At 46.9% G+C, this 23,534-nt stretch overlaps 1 protein-coding gene and 1 long non-coding RNA gene across 3 annotated transcripts in view; one reads left to right on the top strand and one right to left on the bottom strand.

Annotated features, from left to right (window-relative positions):
- The first annotated feature begins 5,949 nt into the window (after positions 1-5,949).
- NFE2L3 (NFE2 like bZIP transcription factor 3) overlaps positions 5,950-23,534 on the top strand; it is a 31,715-nt gene continuing 14,130 nt past the window's right edge. Inside the window, exon 1 of the mRNA XM_061165485.1 lies at positions 5,950-6,815. Within this exon, the coding sequence (XP_061021468.1) occupies positions 6,228-6,815 (588 nt within the window). The 5' untranslated portion in view covers positions 5,950-6,227. The remainder of the gene's footprint in view (positions 6,816-23,534) is intronic.
- Positions 12,201-17,917, bottom strand: LOC133072349 (uncharacterized). 2 transcript variants are annotated; one of them, XR_009696695.1, is made up of 3 exons: positions 14,530-17,917; positions 14,071-14,327; positions 12,201-13,303 (listed from the first exon to the last, which is right to left on the bottom strand). It is a non-coding gene; the product is annotated as an uncharacterized LOC133072349 (long non-coding RNA). The 2 variants fall into 2 exon arrangements; XR_009696694.1 differs by having other exon boundaries at positions 12,201-13,291.

The following is a 23,534-nucleotide window of genomic DNA, read 5'->3' as shown; positions in this document are numbered from 1 at the left end:
TTAGGTGTCCTGATCAGTGGCAGCATTTTGCCCCATTCACATCCTGCTTTCCTAATAGGACTGTAAGCTCTTGTCCTCCCCTACTTTGTATCCCAATGACTGTCACCAATGGGTGCCTACTGTGTCGCTGATAGTAATTGAGGCTGACATGGACGAATAGGAGTCAAAACAGTGTAAGGATCACCAAAGAGCCACACCACACAGGCTGCTGTAAAAACAGGGCTGGTTATTTTTGTGTAAAAGATCAAGAAGGACAGAGCAATGTACTGAGAGACAAAAACAGTACTTCATTTCCCTTGAAACTTTGCAAAGAAGATAAGATGTGAGCAGATACTACACCTTCAAAAGCCGTGGGAAGAATGTAGTGATTGAGAAAGGGCATCCTCTCCTGCAGGAAGAGGAGGATGAGTCAGGGGTAAACAAGGGACAACACGGAGGCGGTGCAGACTGTGGTGGAAAGTGGAGAGACTGAATCCTGACTCTGGCATTGACCAAGGGCATGTCCATGGTCACGACCCTGAAACTCAGGTTCCTTGTCTAGACAATACAAAACAGAGGTAGTACCTACTTCATAGAGTTGCTGTGAGGAGTAAATGAGATCCTGCCTGGAAAAGTCCCAGAAGAGTGGGGTTCAGGACATCGCAGCTCCTCTAATGAAAGCCACGTGTGAACATGGCTCACAGATGGTAATCATCACCATCCCAAAGTCCAAAGCAACTTTCAGAAGATTATAGGCTAATAAGAGAGCAAGAATAAAGTTCCTCTTCATGAAATATCGTTGATTCATCAAGACTGGTAGATATTAGACTGCAAATCAGGTCATTCATGAACGTATTTTGCAGAAGCCTTTGGCAAAAATGTCTCAACAATTGCAGATTCATTTAAATTCCTGTGACTATGCCTGTTACGAAACTAGCTATGCTTAATACGTCCTCCTAGATAATATGATTTATATCTTAATTTATATCTTAGATTTTAAATATGCTATTAATCCTGGAAATTATCTTGCTTAACCGTGGAATTTTTACCACGAATTTATATTTCTTGTGGCTCATATTAGCAGAAATTTTCTAAAAGAAGGATACAAGGTTTTGACCAGTTTTCTTTCCTACTAATTTCAGATAGATAAAGAAATTGCCATGAGAAAAAATACTTGTGTTCGTCTCACACCAGAAATGTTTCAGTGATCTCTTTCATGTCAAGTTACAATCTTACATTTATAGGGGTAAGCCAGATTATTGCATGAAGGGCTCAGAATGTACTATTGTAATGTTACTTCACAGTCATAAATTATTCACGGAATATTTCACTAACCATACTACACAACTGCAGTTGCAGTTTTAGACTTTCCTTCCACTTGTCTGATGTCCTCTTCTGACACAGATTGTGTTAGTTAACGAGGCTGTGTAACAAATTACCCCACAACTTAGTGGCTTGAAACAACATTTATTATCTTAGAGTCATTTCTGAGTTGGAATCTATGTGCAGCTTATCTTTAGACTTGGGGATCTTTCACAAGGCTGTGATCAAGGAGTTTGCTAGGGCTACCATCATCTCAAACCTCAAGCATGGAAGAACCTGCTTTAAGCTTGGTCAAGCGGCTGTGGCAGGCCTCAGATCCTCACTGGCTGTTGGTTGAAGATACCAATGCCTTGCCATATGAGCTTCTTCTTTTTTTTAAATTTCTTAATCGGAGGACAATCGTTTTACAATGTTGTGTTAGTTTCCGCCTCACAACAACACAAATCAATGATAATTATATATATAACCCCTCTGCCTTGAGCCTCCCTAGCCCCTCCCATCATACCCCTCTAGGTCGTCACAGAGCACCAGGCTGGGGTCCCCTGTGTTACACAGCAGCTTCCCACTAGCAGTCAATTTTGCACAGCCACATGAGCTTCTATATAGGGCTACTCTCCAAGAGGGAGAGAGCAACAGATGCACAGAGAAGGTAAGGGCTGTGGTCTGAATGCTTGTGTTCCCCCCAAATCCATGTGTTGATACCTAACCCCTAAGGTGATGGTATTCGAAAGTGGGGCCTTTGGAAGGTGATTAGGCGATGAGGCCCCTTAAGAAAGCTGTTGAGGGGTTTCCTTGGTGGTTCAGTGGTAATGAGTTCTCCTGCTGATGTGGTTAGATCCCTGGTCTGGGAAAATCCCACATGCCACAGGGCAACTAAGCCTGCACACCATAGCTACTGAACCTGCGCTCGAGCCCCAGGGAACCGCAACTAATGAGCCCCTAAGCCACAACTACTGAAGCCCGAGAGCCCTAGGGCCCATGCTCTGCAACAAGAGAAGCCACCGCAATGACAAACGGAAAGGAACCCCCAATCGCCACAACTAGGGAAGAGCCCACGAAGAAAGGAAGACCCAGGAAGACCAAAAATAAATAATTAATTTTTAAAAAGCCACTTAGAAAGCTCCCTTGTCCCTTCCACTCTGTGAGGATACAAGAAGCCAGCTGTTTGCAACCCAGACGAGGGCTCTCACCAGACTAACCATGCCGGCACCCTGACCTTGTTCTTTCAGCTTCCAGGACTGTAAGCAATAAACTTCTGCTGTTTATAAGTTACCCAGTTCTATAGTATTTTGTTATAGCAGCCCAAACAGACTAGGATAGTAAGCTAGACATAAGACACAGTCTTTTTATAACCTAATCTTGGAAATGACATTGCATCACTTTGGCCATACTCTATTTGTTAGAATCAAGTAACCATGATCAGCCCACACCCGAGGAAAGGGGAGGACAGGAAGTCATCTCAGAACATGTCTGCCTCACAAGAATGCATTTAAAGCAGTGCTTCTCAAACTAATCCTGGTGATAGATCAGCTTTCTTTCCCCAGTTATAGGTCAGTACTTTTGTACAATAAAAAAATTCATTTCTAGAAAAATTAAGCAGTATAAAAGCAAACCCATTGATCATGGCTTGGTTGTTACAACAATGTCAAAAGACTGTAAACATTTCTAAACATTCAATTCTATTACTTACCTCATCTGGACCAGAAACAAATAGTAGTTTATGGACTAATCTCAGTTATGGACCATCCTTTGAGTGGCACTGGTTTAAGGATTTGAATAAACACAGATGACTTTTCAGGGCTTTTACAAGTCAGCGATCCGTACTTTTCACTTGGCTATTCCTGGGAATAGGGATTCTAGAAAAAAAATTTTTTTAAACCTCAAACAAACAAAAAACCTATTCTCCACTCTCTCTGACTTCCTAAAAATGGGATCTTTCGTTATGTTGAAGGTCAAAGGTATGTAGGATTGATTATGAGTCCCCTGTTTAATATTTGACCTCAAGGTCCTTTCTGTGCCTCATTCTCACCAGTCTGTAAGCCACAGATTTGAATTGTGCAGTCTGACTCAACATTAAAAAAACTAAGATCATGGCATCTGGTCCCATCACTTTATAGCAAATAGAAGGGGAAAAATTGGAAGCAGTGACAGATTTTATCTTCTTGGGCTCCAAAATCACTGCAGACAGTGACTGCAGCCATGAAATTAAAAGATGCTTGATTCTTGGAAGGAAAGCTATGACAAACCTAGACAGTGTATTAAAAAGTAGAGATATCACTTTGCCAACGAAGGTCCATATAGTCAAAGCTATGGTTTTTCCAATAATCATATATGGATGTGAGAATTGGAATATAAAGAAGGCTAAGTGCTGAAGAATTAATGCTTTTGAACTGTGGTGCTAGAGAAGACTCTTGAATGTCCCTTGGACCGTGAGGAGATCAAACCAGTCAATCGTAAAGGAAATTAACCCCGAATATTCATTGGAAGGACTGAAGCTGAAACTCCAATATTTTAGCCACCTGATTCGACGAGTCAACTCACTAGAAAAGACCCAAATGCTGGGAAAGAAGAGGGCAAAAGGAGAAGGGGTGGCAGAAGAGGATGAGATGGTTAATAGCATCACCGACTCAACGGACACGAATCTGAGCAAACTCTGGAAGAGAGTAAAGAACAGAAGAGCCTGATGTGCTGTAGTCTGTGGGGTCTCAAAGATTCAGATGCAACTTAGTGACCGAACTATAAGCCTGACAGATACTATCATTATCAGCTCACATTTTACAGGTGAGGAGTCAGCCCCTTCCCTAACTATATCAGGAAGTTTGAAGGTCCTTCCTCTTGTTCATCTATTCAGATCCTTCAAAACACATCTCAAGTGTAAAAGATTCAATTCCACTGGAAAACACTGTATTTTGAGTACTGACTGAGTGCAAGTTTCTGAGAGATACTACCCTGAAGAAGGTACCACCTCTGTCCTCATCTGGTTTACGGCACTTAATTTATGGTCATTTACATCTCCAAAATATTTAGGCATTGGAGAACATTCTTTCGCTCCCCAATGAGACCATAAACTTACAGAGCAAATGTACTCCCTTTCCTACCCTTCACAACATCAGGCAGTTCAGTGGGTCCTCAGAAAACACTGAGCTAGATGTCTGAATTCAGCAGATGTTAACCAAGCCCCAGAACCCGAATCCCTGTCCAGGGACTAAGTGTCCCAAACCTCACTAACCTGGCAGAGCATCTCTCTTCCAGCCTCTTCACACCTGATAACCCACTCTCCAGGGCTTAAAGTAGAAGCCGCCTTTTCAGAAGTCTGCTTCTGCTACCCTGGTTCTCATAGAGCAAACTGGCGTCTGGTGTGGAGTTCTCATTAGCCCCAAGACAGAGGAGAAATCCGGGTGGAGGAAGGGGCCTTTAAACACAACTCTTGCTCAGCTTCTTACACAATTGCCAACCCTCAGCTGGGCATGCCCACCCTCTCCCTCCCTGCCCTCTCCCCAGAAAGGGAGTGAGTTAGCAAAACTTACAATGGCAAGGCCCAGTGCTGAGCACTAAGGTAAGCCAAATAGGGTTTTTTTTTTTTTGCCCTCAAGAATGTATAATGGACAAATCAGGTCAATTTCAACTACAATGCAAAGTGAAATGTGCCAAGTGTTGCAATGTTGGCATATGGAGAAATCACTGTGGGAGAACAGATGGGGGAAGAGAATTCCAAATGGTGAAAATTCAAAGGATATATCTTTGGCTTAAGCCTTGGAGGATGGGTAATACAAATGATGGATAACACTCTGAGGCCACTTCCTACCTACCCAGAGCTGTGGTTGGTGGTGTACACACCTCATTTAGGGGTCACAACAGGTGTCCTGAAGGGGTGCTCTCATTAGTCACACTTCACAGTGAGGAAACACGTACTGAGAGTGACCGATTTGTCCAAGGTCCACGCTAGTAAGCAGTAGAGGGGGGATTTGGACGTCTACAGGGTAACGATAGAGCACTGCTCTTAACTCTCACTTAAGGAGCAAAGGAGATGGCGAGGGAGGGCCTAGCCTCTCGCAGGGCAAGCCTGGGAGAGGCGGGAGGGAACAGACAACAGTTCTGTTTGATCCTTATGGCAACTTTGAAATCTATATGTCAAACTGTCGGCTTTACAATACATTGTCTCTGATCTCCCCACATCCTATTGAACAGGTACTTTTATCCCCATTTTACAGATAAGAAAACTGAGGCACAGAGAAGTAACTTTTCAAGGTCACACAACTGGTAGATAGTGGCGCTGGGATATGAACCTACTGTGCCAGCTGAGTGTTCTCACGTGGGTGGAAGCCCTCTGCATGCCGCCCAGTGCCTCGACTTTCCGCCCTCCCCCCCTCCCTCAGTCTATACAGCCTGTCCCTTCCTACCCACCTTTACCCCGGACCCCCTACTTCCACCCCGCGGTTTCAGCCACAACCGCCCAGCCCATGACCACGGGATTGGAGGCCACTTCGCGCCCAGAACTACTTCTGCTCCCAGGAAGCTTTGCGTTCCCCCGGAATAAAGAGCCTTTGAGCGCGGGGGCCCCGCCCCGCGCGGGCCCCTCCCACGGGCGGCCGTGGGCGTGTCCCCGGCGGCGGCGCCCGCGGCCCCGGGCGGAGCCTGGCTGCAGCTTGGGGCTGCGGGGCAGCCCGAGAGGGCGAGCTCTGACCGCAGGTGGCTCCTCCTCCGCCACCCCGCAGCCGCAGGTACCCAGCCGGCTGCGGTGGGGCCGCCTTTGTGCCCTGCTCCGGGGGCCCGCGACGGCCGCTGCGCACCCAGGTCCATTGTTTCGCCGCTCTCTCTTCCGGACAGGTGCCGGCGGCGCGCGGGGCCCCCACGTGCCAGAGCTGCGGCCTGAGCGCTGGGATCAGCGGGCGCCGGCCGGGGCGTCCTCGGACGCGCGGCGGGGGATGAAGTACTTGAAGCCGTGGTGGTCGGACGGCGGCAGCCTTCTTCACTTCACCATCCTGCTGAGCTTGGCGGAGCTCCGCCTGGACCTGGACCTAGACCTAGACCTAGACCTCTACCTGCTGTTTGCGCCGCGCACTCTGCTTGGAGATGAGCTGCTGCTCCGGAACGGCCAGACGAGCCACATCTCCGCGCTCAGTCCTTTCCCGGCCTCGGGAGGGTGGGGGCGCGCGGAACTGCTGCACCCCAAGTGCTGGGAGCGGGACCCAGCGGCGCCGCCAGAAGGCCGGCTGCTCCGGGAGGTGCGCGCGCTGGGGGTCCCCTTTATCCCCAGCACCCGAGTGGACGCGTGGCTGGTGCACAGCGTGGCTGCAGGCGACGCCGACGGGACGCACGCGCTGCTCGGCGCCGCAGCCGCTTCGTCTGCCGGGGGAGTGGGTGCCGGCGTGGACGGCGTTAGCCAGGCTGCTCCGGGTGGCGGCGGGGGTCCGCGAGCGGTTCAGAGTAGCCCGTTGGCCGCCGGGGAGGAGGAGAAGGCACCCGCGGAACCGACGGCTCAAGTGTCGGACGCTGGCGAACACGCGAGCGAGGTAACAGGAGAGCGGGACGCGAGCGGGAGCTGGGGGACCTGGCCCGGAGCCCTGGTTGTGGCGGGTAGAGCGGGGTGGGGGGGGGGGGGCACGCCTGCGCACCTCCACCCTGCGCCCCCGGCGGGGTGGGGTTTGCAGGTTTGCGGACAACTGTGAGCCTCTCCTTTTTGTGAATTCGACCGAAGAAAGCTTAGTGCTGTCGCTGTGGCTCTTAGGCTTTTGGGAACGAAATGGGTGAAGTCATCAGTTACGTTATAAAGAACACCTGTCCTGTGTTTGACGGCGATCAAGGGTAGTAGTTCGGGGGTGGAGAGGGAGGACGGTATGCTGGAAACTTTCTGGCCCACTGTCTTCGTTCAGTGCCTCGTGTAAAGTGACATGTCTTTTTACGGAACCGAAGGCGGCCTTGGGCTACGGGAGGATACACGTTTTTCTTAACCGCGCTCCCCGGCCCAACGCGCTCACCTCCTTCGGATTTTAACCCACTGCAGTTCGTTTTTTGATGCTTCTCTGGATTAAGGGGCTGTGGTCAGTGTCCACTCCGAGGCCCGCAGACAGACCGATCTGCTCTTACCTAACGATTCTCCACACCTAACAATTCACCTCCCCCCAGAACTTGTGTAACCCCTTAGCATAAAGAGCACGGGTACCCTGACAGTCACCTAGTGACTAAGAAGTTTCCTTTGGTTCCTGGTTCAAACCTTTCAGTTTAACTTCCTTTTAAAACAAAGTTCATCAGAATCCGTTGACTGAAGTGTCTGGTGCTCCCAACGGCGAGTTGGTGTCTACAGACACAGCATAGCAATTTCCAAAAAATCGCCTTATACGAAGTTCCTCCAAAGGGACCTCTGTAATGGGCCCAAACCTCAGTGTTAGCAATTGGTATTGATCAGCAAGAGTTCCTTGGACGTTGTTTTTGTGGAGTGCAATCTTATGCAAAAGGGGGCCAGACTGGTTTGTTTGCTGCTCTTCAGAATTGCCCTGTTTGTGTAGGCAGTTGCCAGACGAGCTTCTCCGCCCTCTCCTGGAGGGGTCATTGTGCCCAAGTGCCGGGTGATTCAGTGTTAAACGTATCCGATCCCTGCCTCTTCCTGGGGCCGGAACTAATGGGATGGGGGTGGGGGAGTCTCTGTGGGCTCGAACAAACGGAGGGTAGGAGTGGGTAGGTCCTTTCTGCTCGCTCCTCCAGTCTCCACTCCGGTGGGTGGTCTCACCTGAGTCCCTCCCGCTGCAGGGGTGGAGCGCTCTGTGATGCTCCCCTTCCCGATTGATTCCGTGCCACCCAGGGATGAAACCCAGTGTTGGATGCTGTCCCAGATGGCACCCTTCCCCCATCACTGCTCGGTGCCAGCCGGCCTGCGAGGTGTGCAAGGACCTGGAGGCACAGGAGGCTGCTCTTCAAGGACTTCGCTCCCCTGCCCAGGCTCTCCTGGTTGATATCTCTTTACACCAGCAAGGCTGCCATGGGGGAAAGCTAGGCAGAGCCAGACCTTGGATGCCCTGAGCCCAGATTTCCTAAGGGAGAGGGTGAGGTTCACCCCAGGCCATTCTCCTGGTATCATCTACCCCAGCTGGCATGTGCCGACCTGCGGGACTGTGGTAGCTGCCGGGATGACCTCGTTTTGTTCATTCTGGCGATGATTAGCTGTCGAGCACCTTACAGTTTTCACAGCCAGTTCACCTGTATTGGTAACAGCTTTTACATGCCCCTTGTGAGGTCCACGGACCAGGCATCCTTATATCCAATTTATACTTGGAAAATAGAGATCCAGTGAGGTTGAGGGGCTTGGCTAAACCAGCAGAGTTAGTTAGTACCAGAAGTGGATCTAGACCCTGAGCCCCCCTGACCCCCAGGGTGGCACATTAAGCATCTCCACTGCACTCTGGTTTTCTGTGCAAGCGTGCAGCTGGAATGGGCATGTCCCCCATTCCTGACCCCAGCACCACTGCTCTCCACTGCTGGACTGACTTTAAAAAGCAAATTGTACCATCCACAATGCCGAAGTTACAGTTGGAAACCATGACTGGAGGAAATGGGCTGAAAAAACAAAACAGCTCTGGTTTTCGCAATCAGCAAACCTGGGTGTGGGGGCATCACATAATCATGTGCCCTCATACGGGCTACCTTAACCCCTTCAGGCCTCAGTGTCTCATCTGTTGAGTGGGGGAGTAATGCTTCCCTCGGGTGCTGTGCCCATTAAGTGGGAAAAGCATGTGTGAAGTGCCAGCCTAGTGCCTGGGATGTGATTGTTTTCTTCTTTTGCCCCCATCCTCAACACACCCTCCTTAACCCGCCCCACTCAACATTTAGTCTTGTTTGTCTCTGTGTCTAGCTTGATTGGCTGTCTGTTGAGGAGGTGGGGTGGGTTGGAACCAGACTGCCTGGTTTGGGATCCCAGTTCCACCATGCATTGCTCTGTGACCTTGGGCCATTTCTGAACCTATCTGTGCTTTATTCTCACCTGCACAATAGGAATAATATAGGTTATTATTAACCTGCCTACTGCAGGGGGTTGTTGTGAGAATTAAACAATTCATATCATGGAATAGGCTTAGAACTGTGCCTGTCCCGTCTTAAACGCTCAAGGTTAACTTCAAAGAGAGGGAGTGCTGTGACATAAGAACATCTTAAGTTTGTTACAGACAATTCTGGAGGCTTACATTTGAGTTGTAGGAGATTCTGGTTTTATAGTATAACTTGCCATAATTTTTGTACATGTGCAAAAATATTTTGGAGTAGGGGATTTTCCAAGTTATCAAAGGAAGTACAGCTTTGGTTTCATTTCTTAGTGAGGCTAATCATTAGTTGCAAACAGTATGTGGAATTCCCCAGGGCAGACAAGCTTCCCTTCCTAACCACAACCATTCACTCACAACTTATGAGGCACATGTTCTTCAAAGTCATGCACTGGTTAAACAAAGAAATCAACAGTAGTTGCAGAATTGAATGTGTGAGCATATTTTGCCACTTTAAAACTGAGAGGACTTGTGGTCATCTTGATGTGGTTTCATGCTGTGGGACATGACGTGGGACAGACGGGGACCTTCTGCTGGTTGAGGGGTCCAGCAGGACCTCTGACCTTTGGAATTGGTTTCTTCAGGTCACAGGAAGAATCTAATACAGTCAATATTTGCTTCTAAGAGTACATAAAGGGAAGAGAAAGTAGGTCCTTGATTGTTAAAGTTGGTTTTTGTTTCAAAATCAAAGATAGTCCCTGATGCCTGGGCAGTTGGAGATAGATGAAATTTCAAACACTTAACTGTTTTCAACTTACAGCCATGATACAGAAATAGTCTTTTGTGTAATGATATGCATTGCAGTACAGTGTTTCACTGCAGACTTTTTACTTACTAAAATATGCAGTGAAGATGCACCTCTGATCTTATGGGGAAGAATAGCATGGGTCACTGTATTAGTGTTGTTGCTGCTCAGTTGCTCAGTCGTGTCCGACTCTTTGCTGCCCTATGGACTGTAGCCCGCCAGGCTGCTATGTCCATGGGATTTCCTAGAATACTGGAGTGGGTTGCCATTTCCTTCTTCAGGGGATCTTCCTGACCCAGGGATCGAGCCCGTGTCTCCTGCATTGGCAGAGGGATTCTTTGCCACTGAGCCTCCCGGGAAGCCCATTAGTGTCTTAGGGCTGCTGCGACAAAGTAGCATGAACCAGGAGACTTAACAGAAGTTTCCTGTCTCACAGTTCTGGAGGGGAAAAGGTGGAGATAGGGTCTCAGCAGTTCTGAGGTTCCAGGCTGTGATGATGAGGGTGAGGTTCCAGGCCTCACTCCTGGTTTCTGGTCATTTGCTGGCAGTCTTCGGCAGCCCTTGCTTTTTACTGCATCAGCCCAGTCTCTGCCTTCTTCACATGGCCTTGTCCCTGTAAGCATGCCTGTAGCCAGATTTCCCTCTTTATAGGACACCAGTCATATAGGATTAGGGGCCCACCTTCTCATCCTAACCAATTACATCAGCAACGGCCCAGTTTCCAAATAAGGTCACATTCTGCGGTACTGAGGGTTCTGACTTGGAACACATCAATTTTGAGGGACTCAGTTCAATCCATTATGCTGTCACCATCTCCCCTTTCTGGGAACTCTCGGGGGTGTTCCACTTGCTTACCAACTAGGTACCAGTTGTTGCAAGTCCGAGGTGTCTAGAAGCAGCTGGACTACGCGTGGGACCATTTGCAGAAGGACTTGGTGTAAGTTCTTGAGCAAAGCTGGTTTTTGGCTGGCTTGTTGTGCCACAACCCCAAGGAACCCCAGACTTCTTCCAGTCAGCCCTTGACCTGACGTGGTAGGTTACAGAGACATCATCTCTACACTGTATGAGTCTCCCCTTTGCTCGCCCTACTTCTCAGCTCCACTCAGAGTCGGAGCACGGGGCCCAGGCCTGCCCCTCTGGTCAGTGTGCTGGCCCCGGAGCTTCACTGCTGCCTGCTTCTATGATCCGGAGCACACTTGTTAGCCTCCCTGTGCCTTGGCTCCCTTATCTGTGAAATGGGTTGGTAAGAGTTCCTTCAGGAGGATTAAAGAGATCACACATGTTCTTTGGGGTTGGCACTTGGTAAGCCCTCCATGTTAGCAGCTGCTGTTAAGTCAAGCGGGGGCTGGAGGCACGCCAGTGCCCCTTCCTAACTTACTTCTCTGTGCTTTGTCTCCAGAGCATGCCTTGTTCTTTCCCGTTTTCATCTGGGAAGCCCCCCCGGGGCTCCTCATTGGCTACCAGTTTGCTGTTTTGTTGTTCAAGGCTCCCCATCTGATGCAGCTCCCCGTTCTGAGTTCATCTCTCCAGCTGGCCCACACCTGGAGCCTACTTTGCTACTTTGACTTTCTCCCTTCCTCTTCCCCAAATAGCCGGTTCTTTCCTGCTTTTGACCCAGAATGCATCCCTTCATTTTTTTCAAGTCATTTGCTGTTAAGTTCTAACTCCTCTCCACTGTTACCTCAAGCATTTCCTGTTCTTTCCTTTGTGCCCTACTGCATTTTGTGACATTTCTTCTATGGGACTTGTGTTCTCTACTTTGAACTGCAGTGCCTTAAGTGTGAAAACTGGGTCTTCACTCTAATGTGCAAGTGGCACCCAGGGACAGGATTAGGAGCAGAAGCCCATTTAATCAGCTCCTCATTCATCCTCCACGTTGACTCTGCAGAGCTTCTCGGGTGCTGAGAGCTCACATGTCTTGAGACCTTCCAGGCCAGAGTCCCAACTAGAAATATACAAAATATACAAAATCCTGATGGGCTGTCTGACCACTTAATGCCAATTTGAGTGGATGGGGCAGTGGAAAGCAGACTTTCAGGTTGGCATATAATTAACCAGGTGGTGAAACTCAGGATTGCCTAAAGTATGATCTTGCCCAGAATAGACAGGTTACTGTTCTTAAGTTCTGAGGTAGACTATGCCACCCCTGCCCGCGCCACCCACTAAAAAATTGAAACATAAAAGCAAGTTCCTCACATTTGTGGTAGCCTTTCAATCTGAATAATTTATTCTCAAAATCTAATTAAAGGTGTATAGTAATATTCAAATACACTTCTGGGCAGCTGAAGCAGGCTGAGGCTCCGGCACACACATGGGTGGTTTTTGGTTGAGTTGCAGCTGGTGCAGATCATGGTCAGTGTTGTAGAGGCAAGGAAGGCATGGCCCTTTGCGATTGGGTGCAACTGGGTTCCCTGGCTTAGCCAGGGTTCTCCAGGGAACAGAGTCAGAATGTGTGTGTGTGTGTGTGTATGCGTGTATGCTAAGTAGCTTCAGTCGTGACCAACTCTTTGTGACCCCATGGACTGTAACCCACCAGGCTCCTCTGTCTATGGGATCTCCCAGGCAAGAATACTCGAGTCGGTTACCATGTCCTCCTCCAGACGATCTTCCCAACCAAGGGATCAAACCCATGTCTCCTGATGCAGGTTTGAGGCAAAATTTCTTCCCCAGGGAGACCTTAGTTTTGTTCCATTTTGCCCTGAAAGACTTTCAGTTGATTGGATGAGGCCCACTTGGATTATCAAAGACACTCTGTCTTACTCAGTCACCTGGTTGGGTGCCACTGTTACCCACATCTGCACAGTACCTCTGCACAGTACCTCAGTACCTTCACAGCAACACTAGGTTAGCATCTGATGGCATTCTGGGTCCTGTCGCCTGGCCACACTGACATGTAAAACCAGTCATCACCCCATCCCAGCTCCATCTCCTCCTGGGCAAACTCCATGAGTCTTGGTGTCCAAATGGTAAAAGGTGAATATTAACTTCTTTCTGGGAAAGTTCTTTGAGCATTAAATCATACTGTATGTTAAAGGGCTAGCGCCAGTTTTGGCATAGTAATAGATATCCAGCAAGTGATTTGCTCTCAGTGCTCCAGAGCTGGGAAATGTCAAACTCCCAGGAAGCCCCTGACATCTGGAAGAGATGGCAGATGACTGTGAGGTCTTGCAGGAGGCCTTGGGCTTGTTGAGGAGGCAGAACCCTTAAGGCTCATCTGAAAGAAGAGCTGCTTAGCTTTACTTTAGAGCTGGGTTTCTCATCCCAGTGACTGTGTCAATTACCTGGTTGCTTGATACAATGTAAATTTCAGGGCCCACCTCAGACTGGCTGAATCAGAGCCTCTCAGATGGGGCTTGGGATGGGTCTACAGTTTCTCAGACGTCCACATGATTCTTCTGCCACCCCATCTTGATCTCAGCCATGGTGTTACTGCCTTAGGGCTTTTTGATGCCCAGCAAAGTAGGAATGGAGGGCGGAGGGGTGTGGGCAGGGGACAGTGCCTGGTTGAAAACTATCCTTCTGAGTTTAAAGCCCAAAAGAGCTCATAGACTGACTGAGCCAAAGTACCTGCTTGGGCAGCAGGACCTGGGCTAGAGCCCTGGTTTGCCAGGTGTTGTTTTAAAGTTAAAGCCTGACCTGTGTAGTTCCTTGCTGGGAATGAGGAACTAACTTGCAAAATTAACTAATAATGAATGCAGAACTAACTTGCAAATAAATGCAGTTCAAAACTAACTCATGCTTAAGTTCTAGAATAGGTGAAGCTAGGGTACAAATATGAGAACTTTCTGGGAGTGTCTGAGAACTTTAAATGTTCTCTCTCACAGTTGAGGTGCAAGTTAAATGGGTGCCTGCCTTTGTCAGAATTGTGCAGTTAAGGTTTATACAGTTCTGGCCAGGTATACCCTACCTAAAAACTATGAGAGAATAATTGAGTAGTGGGGAGGGGAGGGGTGGTGGGATTAGTGATATAAGAACAACAGATAAGGGACTTACCTGTTGTTGGACTAACCACTGGTGGCCCAGTGGTTAAGACTGCGCTTCCAATGCAGGGGGCTTGGGTTCGATCCCCAGTCTCTTCCTGGTCTCAATCCCTGGTTGGGGATTAAGATCCCATACCTCAGGGCGCAGCCAAAAAACAAAACCAAGAAAGAATGGCAGGAAATTGTTGATAATTTTTGAAACTGGATGATGGGTTCATGGAGGGCTTGCTATATTATTTTCTGTTTATTTTATGTGTTTGAAATTTTCCACTGTGAAGAAAACAGAAAAACATCATGCATGTTGAAGGCCGCTTGGCCTGCCCTGCCTGCTGGAGTAATGTAGCATTGCATGAATCTCTCCTGCTCCCCCCTCCCCACCTCCCCTGGGCTCTGCCCTGCCCTCTCCTGGTCCCTCTGCTCCCCCTCCCCCACTCCCCTCTGCCCTCCCCTCTCCAAGGCCCTCAGCCTGCACCTGGGGATTACTTGTGGGAGAAGCAGCTCCTTTTAAAATCAAAGCCTGCAGGTTGGAGTTCATGCCCTTGTGTCCCAGGTGTTGAGTCTCCTGTTTGGAAACACTGGTTGTTTTCATACCCGGCTTCTCCTGGTGGGCAGTCACATTGAATGGCTTAGTTTCAGCCTTGTGGAGGATGCTTGCCAATTTTTTTAGCTGCTTCCTTTAGGAGCCTTCAGAAATGAGTTTAGTCTGTAGCACATGTTAGGGTGAGCAGTTTCCAGCACATAATAGCAAATGGAGAGAATGGAGATTGGATAATGGAGTTCCTTCCCTCTTCCCTGTCACCAGCTTAACAATCACCAGTGCAGGGCCAGTCTTGGCTCATCTGTCACTCCCCTTGTCCCTCCCCCCATTAGTTTGAAACAAATTCCAGACATCATTTCTTGTGATTCTTGTGCCAGCTCTTTGCAGGGACTTAGTCAAGAGGAAAAAAAAGCCTGGATTTGTTCCTTTCCTGTTCTTCCCACTACCTTTATCAACTCAGAAAATCTTCTATAAATATTTTAGGGTATATCCCTAAAGGACCCTTCTAAACATCAACACGCTGCCAAGACCACACCTAAAAAAAATCAGCAAAAATTTATTATCACTGAATGCCCAGTTTGTATTCAACCCCAGTTATCTTATGATAAATTTTTTCACAGTTGGTTTGTTGGACTCGCAATCCAAGTAAGATCAGTACCATGCACTGTAGCCAGCTGTTCTGCCTGATATTCAGAGAGGGACTTGCTTTATTTATACAGAGCGAACTCTTCCCATGTCTGCAGTTCTTATCTGTGTGATGCAAGTGGGAGCCATTGCGGGTCGTGGTGCAGTTGGCTTTCCTGTAGGAAGAAGGAACCCTTCTTCCTACAGAAGAGGAAATGAGTCTTCGGTGAATGACTTCTCACAGCAGCAAACAGGGGTGTTGGGACACCCAGCAACTACCAGTGAAAGGCGGAGCCCTGGGTAGGGGGAGAAATGTTCAGGCCTCTCCTGTTTCCCCCAATCACCCCCTCCAGCCTCCTACTATACCCTCCCACCAATGAATCCTGCTGGGCGCCCCAGAGTGTACAGGGCTCAGCTTCTGGGGGACACATGGGGAGCGTGGGGCGGGGGGTGGCAAACAAGAACCAGGACAGTGTCCATGAGCAGGCTGTCAAGTAAAAATACCTGCAGCCACACTCTTTTAAGTCACTTACCAGGTCTGTGACTTAACAGCAAGTTGCTTAACCACTCTGTGCCTCAGTTTCCCCCTTCGTAACAGCAGAAAAGAGCAGTACCTGGGATGCCAGGCAACTTCAGTGAGATCATGATTGTGGTGCCTGGCCCAGAGTGAGTGCTCAATCAGTGTGAGCTATAATTATTATAAACTGCTGCAGCAAACCACCCAGGCCAGACAGGACACAGTCTCTCTTTATCTGGCTTCTTGTTTCTCTCCAGACCTGATGACTCCAGCTTACTTCCAGCCTAGAGCCAGGGCCTCAGAATTCTTTGGCCGTCATCCCTCTCGCTCTGATGCCATCCTTCTTGTAGGCTCCACACTGTTCTTTGTCTTTGAAGGTCCTTCCAACCCTAAAGGTCACAGCAGGTCTCAGTCCCGCCCCCCTCAGATGACTAAATGAAAGGCCCAGCCAGCGAAGCCAGCCAGAACTGTTCAGAGAGTGTTTTCAGGGTCAAACTCTCCATCTTCCTCTTCGGTCCCAACACAGGATAGAAAGTACCAAGTTAGAAATCATGCTGCCAGATCCCAGAACTTCCAAGACTCAGCAAAGAGAAGAGTCTGGCTTTGCTACTTTCTCCCTCTCCACTATCCTTCATTGTCTCTGAAAACCTTCCTTTGAGGCTCAGCTCTGCTCCCTAACTCACCTGTGGTGGCACAGATGAGTTAACAGCCAGAGGACCGGTGTCAGAAGGGTACAGCCCTCATTACCAGCAGGGAAGGATGTGGGAGAGGGGTAGTTAGGAAGTTTGGGATTGATACGTTCACACTGCTGCAGTTGAAATAGATAACCAACAAGGACCTACTGTATATAGCACAAGGATGTTTAGTTGCTCGATATTCTGTAATAACCTAAATGAGAGAAGAATCTGAGAATGAATAGATACATGTATGTAAAAAGTGAAAGTGTTAGTTGCTCAGTCATGTCTGACTCTTTGCGACCCTCCAGACTGTGTAGCCCTCCAGGCTTTCTGTCCATTGGATTCTCGAGGCAAGAATACTGGAGTGGGTTGTCATGCCCTTCTCCAGGGAATCTTCCCGACCCAGGGAGATACATGTATATGTCTCACTGCCACCTGAAACTGAGACAACATTGTTAATCAACTAAACTCCAGTATAAAATAAAAATTTGAAAATTATTTACAGCCCAGTAGGAAAGAAAAGACCCAAATAATTGTAATTTTACATAGAATAGAAGGCATGTCATAGGAGAAACCCTATAGGCCATGGGATTTTTGAGACAGAAGAACCCAGTTTTAACTAAGGGACCCAAACTGAGAAGGTTTAGATCCATGCAGAGGTTGGGGTGGCTAGGCTCCCAGCAGTCAGGGCTGTGGTGGGAGGGCCTGCCTTTTCACCAGCTGCCAGTTCAGTGCAAGTCCCTGGGTGGTGTTGAGCACGCCAGCTCACAAGTTTACGATGGCTTCCTGTGGTGAGCATGGAAACTTCTTTTTTTAAAAAATTGAGTCCCAGCCTGAGAGTAAAAATCACCTACCTACACACAAATAAAAAGTAACTTAATGATGGGTTTTGCTTACCCATTCTTTAAGAGCATGGACCATAAATCTCCACTATATACAACAGTGCTTGTAAAACACTTGTACTGTCTTTTTCAGCTCCTTGTCATTGAGTTGAGGAAAACAGGAAAAGAAGAAAGCAAAGAGATAGTAATTACTGGCTACTAGGGGCTGGGGTCGCTTTCTCTTGGGGTTCTGATTGATTTGTCAGCAGTTAGTCATTAATTACAACTCTTCAGAATCAAAAAGCAGTAGAAAGTACTGATTAATGTATGCATAGTATCTTAAAATGTATAAAGCGCTTTTCCTCAACCAATTCCTTAGAATATGAATTAGAACTCTTCCCCTTCATGTCACAGACAAGGAGATGGAGAGTCGGAGGGGCCCAAGGTCAGAGCTGGTAGGATTAGGAGTGGCCTCTTTTACGCAGCTGTTTTTGGACATGAGCCTTCCTAGCCAGGGGGCTTTTGTGGGACCTTGTGGACTGTGCAGAGTATACAAGTACAATAGCCCTTTTTCACTTTCTAAACAGAAATAATGGACCTTCCTCTCCTCCTTGTCTTGCGTTCCTGGTGTCTCCCCGCCCCCCCCCCCCCCCCCGCCCCGCCCCTTAACTGTCACAAATCGGTCCCTGGGAAAAGGACTCTCTCTGAGCCCAAGTTTAGTGGGCAGGATGTTTCTAAGGGAGCACCTTTTTGAATTTGCAGCTGTGGAAAGGAATACAAGAAAGCAAGTTTGGACGGAAGCAGGAGTCAAGCTGTGGAGCAGGTAGGCAGTTCCAGGAGCTCTGGGGCTTACGTGGCCCTTCACAGTGGTCCCATGATGGGTGAGGTGGCCAGGCCTTTTTGCTCGCTCTGCCCAGTCCTGGGATGTAGGTGCCCCAGGAAGGGTGTGACCTTAGGTGAGGGGGCCCTAGGTAGGCGAGGCATTCTGTAAAGGCCCAGCTGGAGGCTCTTTGCTCCCAGGTCAAGGAGAATTCTTTCAAACTTTCCAGTGAGGAGTTCTGATGTTCCATAAAGCTTCCCAATTCTTTTTTCTTCGAAACCACCATGACAATGATACCAAAAAAGAAAAAGAAAGAATCCAGGAATTACTCTTATGCATATTCCTGCAAAACATTAGATAAAATGTTAGCAAGTTACACAGAAATATAGGTGCATAAAGCATTTTTTTAAATGGATGTATTAATTATCCATTGCTGCAGAGCACATTGTTCCAAAACTTAATGACTTAATACCATATTTATTATCCCATTTATTATGTGAGTCAGAAATTCGGGAGTGGCTTAGCTGGGTGGTTCTCCTTCCTGGTTTCCAGAGGCTGTAGTGAAGATGGTGATTGGAGTGCATTTATCCGAAGGCTGAACTGGGGCTGAAAGATCCAGTTCCGAGGTGGACCTCTGACAATTGTGGTCAGGAGGCCGCAACTCTATGCCAAGTAGAGTTGGAGAGGCCGAGGCCTCTCCATAGAAAGCTTGAATGTCCTTGCAACATGAGTGCTGGCTTTCACTGGGACAAGTGATCAGAGGAGAGCAAAGAGGAAGCCACAGGGCTGAACCATTACACCCACCTAATAATACTCCTTTTGTCACAAACTACTCATTAGGTCTGGCCCCAACTCAGGAGGGGGATTCATCTTTACTTCTTGAAGAAGAAGAAAAGAGTGTTATATATAAGTTGTGGATATTTTTGAAACACCTTAATATTCAGTATCCATTTCTACTTTTAAAAATGCCCTTCAGAAATAAGGATAGAGCTTCATACTACCAAAACCTCAGATACAGTCTTGTATCCACTTTCTACTCCTTATCCTGAAATGAAGACTTTATTTTTCTTTCTTTCAAACTCAGTCCTGCCATTTGTCCTTTGGAATCTTTATCTACAGCTTTCTGAAAGTTATCCTTTCTTCCCTGTCATTGCCTTACAAACATATTCTAGCATCTCATCTTTAAAATATTGCTCTGACCCACTTCCCAACTCACTTCATAGCCAAAATTCTTGAAAGAATGGTCTGTATACTGTTTCCAATTTGTATTCTCCCATTTACTTTTCAACACAGTATCATTGGGCTTCTACCCTAAATTTTTCTCGAAGGCCACCCACTGCTTTCTTATTGCCAAATCCATGGGATACTTTTCTGTCCTTACTATGTGCAACCTCCAAGCAGCACTCAACACAATCAACCACTCCATTCTTATTGAAACAGTTTTGGATTCTGAGACACTGCTATTCTGTTCTGTCTTCCCCTGCAACTCAATTCTTGTCTTCTTCAGTCTTTTCTCACCAGCTTTTCTGCTTGACCTCTGAATGTTTCAGTCCCGCACAACCCTGTCGTGAGCCCCTTCTTGCTTTGTGCTCACTTGTTGGAATCTCACTAGTCCCTGTGTGTGTGTTTATGTTGATGTGTTCCCAGTTTTTACTTCCAGTTCAAACCTTTGCTCTAAATTCCAGATTCTCATCTCAGTAGTGTAATAGATATTTCGGCTTGACTTTTTACGTCTCAAATTTGACATTTCAAAAATGGAAGACCTCTCAGTTTCCCTTTTTAATGGTTCTGTTTGTAACTATCCACCATCTTTATTCAAGCCGGAAATCTAGGAGTCATTCTGAATTTTCTTCCCTTTCCTTGATCTCCCGTTTCCAGCCCATCAGCAAGCCCTCTCTCATTTTCCACGGTGTATCGTGGATTCTTCTGCTTCTCTGTCACCACCCCCTTTTTCCAGACTGCTATTTCTGTGTGTGTCTGCTAAAGTCACTTCAGTCATGTCCGGCTCTCTGCAACCCCATGGACTATAGCCCGCCAGGCTCCTCTGACCATGGGATTCTCCAGATAAGAAGATTGGAGTGGGTTGCCATACCTTTCTCCAGGGAATCTTCCCAACCCAGGGATCCAACCCGGGTCTCTTATGTCTCCTGCATTGGCCAGCAGATTCTTTACCACTAGGCCATCTGGGAAGACTGTTACCTACTGTCAATTAATTATTGTAGTAATCTCCTAACTGGTCTCCCCACTTCCACTCTTGGATTTTCTCTGTGGTTGCAGACGAAGAAGAAATAACTGTAGCTCAGATTCCTACTCTAACTGTGACTTTTCCTGCCTTGGCCCTTTTGCTCCACATGCCTCTGTCCTTAGGGGAATTCAGGCTTTCTCTCATGTCTCGAGTCTCCCCGACTCCTGTCTAGGACTCTTCCCCTACTGTCTTCATAGTCGCCACTTGTTTCATACATACACTGATCGGAGACTGAATGGGAGAAGGTAAGTAAAAATGCCACTACTATTCAGTAGTAGACCCCAGTAGAAAAGACCCCAGAAGAAAAATGGACAGACCACAAAGAGTTCACAGAAAAGGAAATACAAATGCTTTTAAACTTGTGAAAGCTGTTCAACCTCACTCATAAGAAGAGAAATAGAAATTAAAACTACAGCAAGATGCCAGTTTTCATCTATCACATTGGCACGTTTACTGGTAGGAGTCTAAGTTAATTACCACAAACATTTTCAGAGAGCCATTGGTTAGAATCCATCAAATAAAAAAATGCATGTATCTGTTGACCTAGCATACATTCTAGGAATTTATTTTACTTAACACATGTGTGCAAAGAAGTATGCATAAAGACATTTTCATTCTTTTTAAGAAATGATTGGAGACAAATATCCATCATTAAGAACCTGATCAAATCCATTGTGGTAACAGGAATGTATTGGTTTCTCTCCTCTGTACACCACTCTTTCTCTTTTTAGATCTCAGCTAAAATATCACTCCCTTGAGAGGTCTTCCCTAACCAGTCTTTCTAAAGGTGCCCCCCCCCCTTTTTTTCTTTCACTTGCCATAACTTGCAGTAATTTTCTTAGTTCACTTGTATTTTGGGCTTCCTCTCCCTTCAAATGTAAGCTCTGAAGAGACAATCTAGACTTTTTTCCCACTGTTGTATCCCCAGCATCCAGTATACTATTGGGCATTTAATATGTATTGATTGAATGAGTGAATGAATAAGGAAAGCTGTGTGATATCTTTATTGATGAAACATGAATAAAAAATAAGAATGGCAGGTGTGATAATGTGATGTGATACGTATTTAGTCCTCATCTGCCCCCACCCCCCGACCCCTATGTGGCAGAGTTCCCAAAGACCTTGGAATTTCCTAAACATGAGAGCAACGGGAGCATCTTTTGTTATAATATTTGGTCTCTCAGTCCTCAGTTCCTGAAATAGTTCTTGAGCCCTGAAGGTGAAAGGAAGCTTTTCCCATTTATAACATGCCCCTTCTAACCACACCTGACTTATGGGTTGTTTTTTGTTTTTTTAATATTTATTTATTTGGCTGTGCCAGGTCTTTTTTTTTAGTATATGTGCTGCCGAAGCGAGCACTGTGCCAGTCTTAATTGCAGCATATGGGATCTAGTTCCCTGACCATAGATTGAACCTGAGCCCCTTGCATTGGGATTGTGGAGTGTTAGCCACTGGACCCCCAGGGAAGTCTCTTCATTCTGTTGATGAGGTAGCTTTGGGAGAGCCCCCTAAAGATGGGGGCTGGTTGCCAGAGGAACCAACCACATGATGAGAGGATTAGAACTTTAACCCACCCCCTCCCCCCACCAGACCTCTGGGGAAGGGAGAGCAGCTGTAGATTGCGTTTTGTCACTAACAGCCAGTGATCGATCAACCATGCTTGTGTAGTGATGCCTCCATAAAAAGCCAGAGGGAGGGCCTTGGAGGTCTTCCAGTGTGGTGACCCCATGGTGGTGCTGGGAGAGTGGCGCAGGCGTGCCAGTTTGTGACCTTCCCACAGTCCTTGCCTTCAGGCATGTTTCTTTCTGAGTTGTGTCCTTTTGTAATAAAATGGTAATCTAGTGAGTTAAATGTTTTCCTGAGATCTGTGAGCCACTCTAGCAAACTAATCACACCAGAGGAGGAGGAGGGTTATGGGGGGGGGACCTTTAATTTATAGGCACTTGGTGGGACGCACAGGTGACCACCTGGACTTGGAACTGACCTCTGGAGGGAGAGGTAGCAGTTTTGAGACTGAGCCTCTGACATGTGGGATCTGATGCTACCTCTAGGTAGATAGTGTCAGAACTGAATTAAGTTATAGAACACGCAGGTGGTGTCACAGAACTGCCAGGTGTGTGAAAAGCCCACACGTCTGGTGCCAGAAGTGAAGTAGCAGACCATTGAGAGTGGAGGGACGACACTGTTTTCCTTTCCATCAGATATCATCATCATTATTGAGCACTATTCTGAAAGCATGAGCAAAGCAATTAGAAAGGAAAATGAAATAAATTTAAATCATGAGAAGGAAGAGGTGAAAAAGAATTAGTAAAGCAGTCAACATGACTGTATATACTTTGGGGGGGAAAATACAGATTAACAGGAATTATAATGGAAGAATAGTTTTTCTGAGACTACCTCCTGTGGTTGCCTTGGACAAAATGATTTTGCCATGTAGGAATTTTAGGGGATAACTTTAGTTAGATATAATTTCAAACTTTAAAAAAAGTGTGAGAGTAGTATATATCCTTTACTCAGATTTGCATGTTGTTTACATTTGGCCCCATTTGAGTTACCTGTTTATAATTACATCTATATACACATACAGTTCTTTCATTTTGAAACATCTAAGAATGAATTGCAGCCATTACGTATAGTACTTCCTAGTATGATCTATAACCAGTTAACCAGAATCAGGAAAATTTAACATGAATGTAAGACTATAATCTATTATCCATACTCAAATTTTATCTATTGCCCCAGTAATATCCTGTGTAACTACTTTTTCTCCTGGGTCTGTGTCTAACCCAGGAGCACACGTTGCATTTACTTGTCAAATCTCTTAAATCACCTTTAATATGGAAAAGTTCTTTCAGTTCTTGACCTTTAGATTTTGGAAGAATATCAACCAGTTTTTTGTAAAGTGGCTCCCAATTTTGATTTGTCTGATGTTTCCTCATTACATTGAGATTATGAACACCACAGAAATGGTATTGTATTATCCTTCATACTGTGTCAGGAGGCATCTTGGTTTATCGCCATATGGTGATGATAGATTTGACCACTGGTTTATTTTTTTTTTGAACTTATTTTGTGTTGGGGTGCAGCCAATTAACAATGTTGTGATAGTTTCAGATAAACAGCACAGGGACTCAGCCATACACATACATTCTTCCCCCAAATGCCCCGTGCCCCCATCCAGGCTGCTGCATAACATTTGACCACTTGATTTAGATGGTGTTTGCCAGGTTTCTCC

This window comes from Dama dama, chromosome 18 (assembly GCF_033118175.1).
Source record: "Dama dama isolate Ldn47 chromosome 18, ASM3311817v1, whole genome shotgun sequence".
NCBI lineage: Eukaryota > Metazoa > Chordata > Mammalia > Artiodactyla > Cervidae > Dama > Dama dama.
The sequence above is the reverse complement of the archived record's forward strand: the minus strand, read 5'-3'. Positions and strand labels throughout refer to the sequence as shown.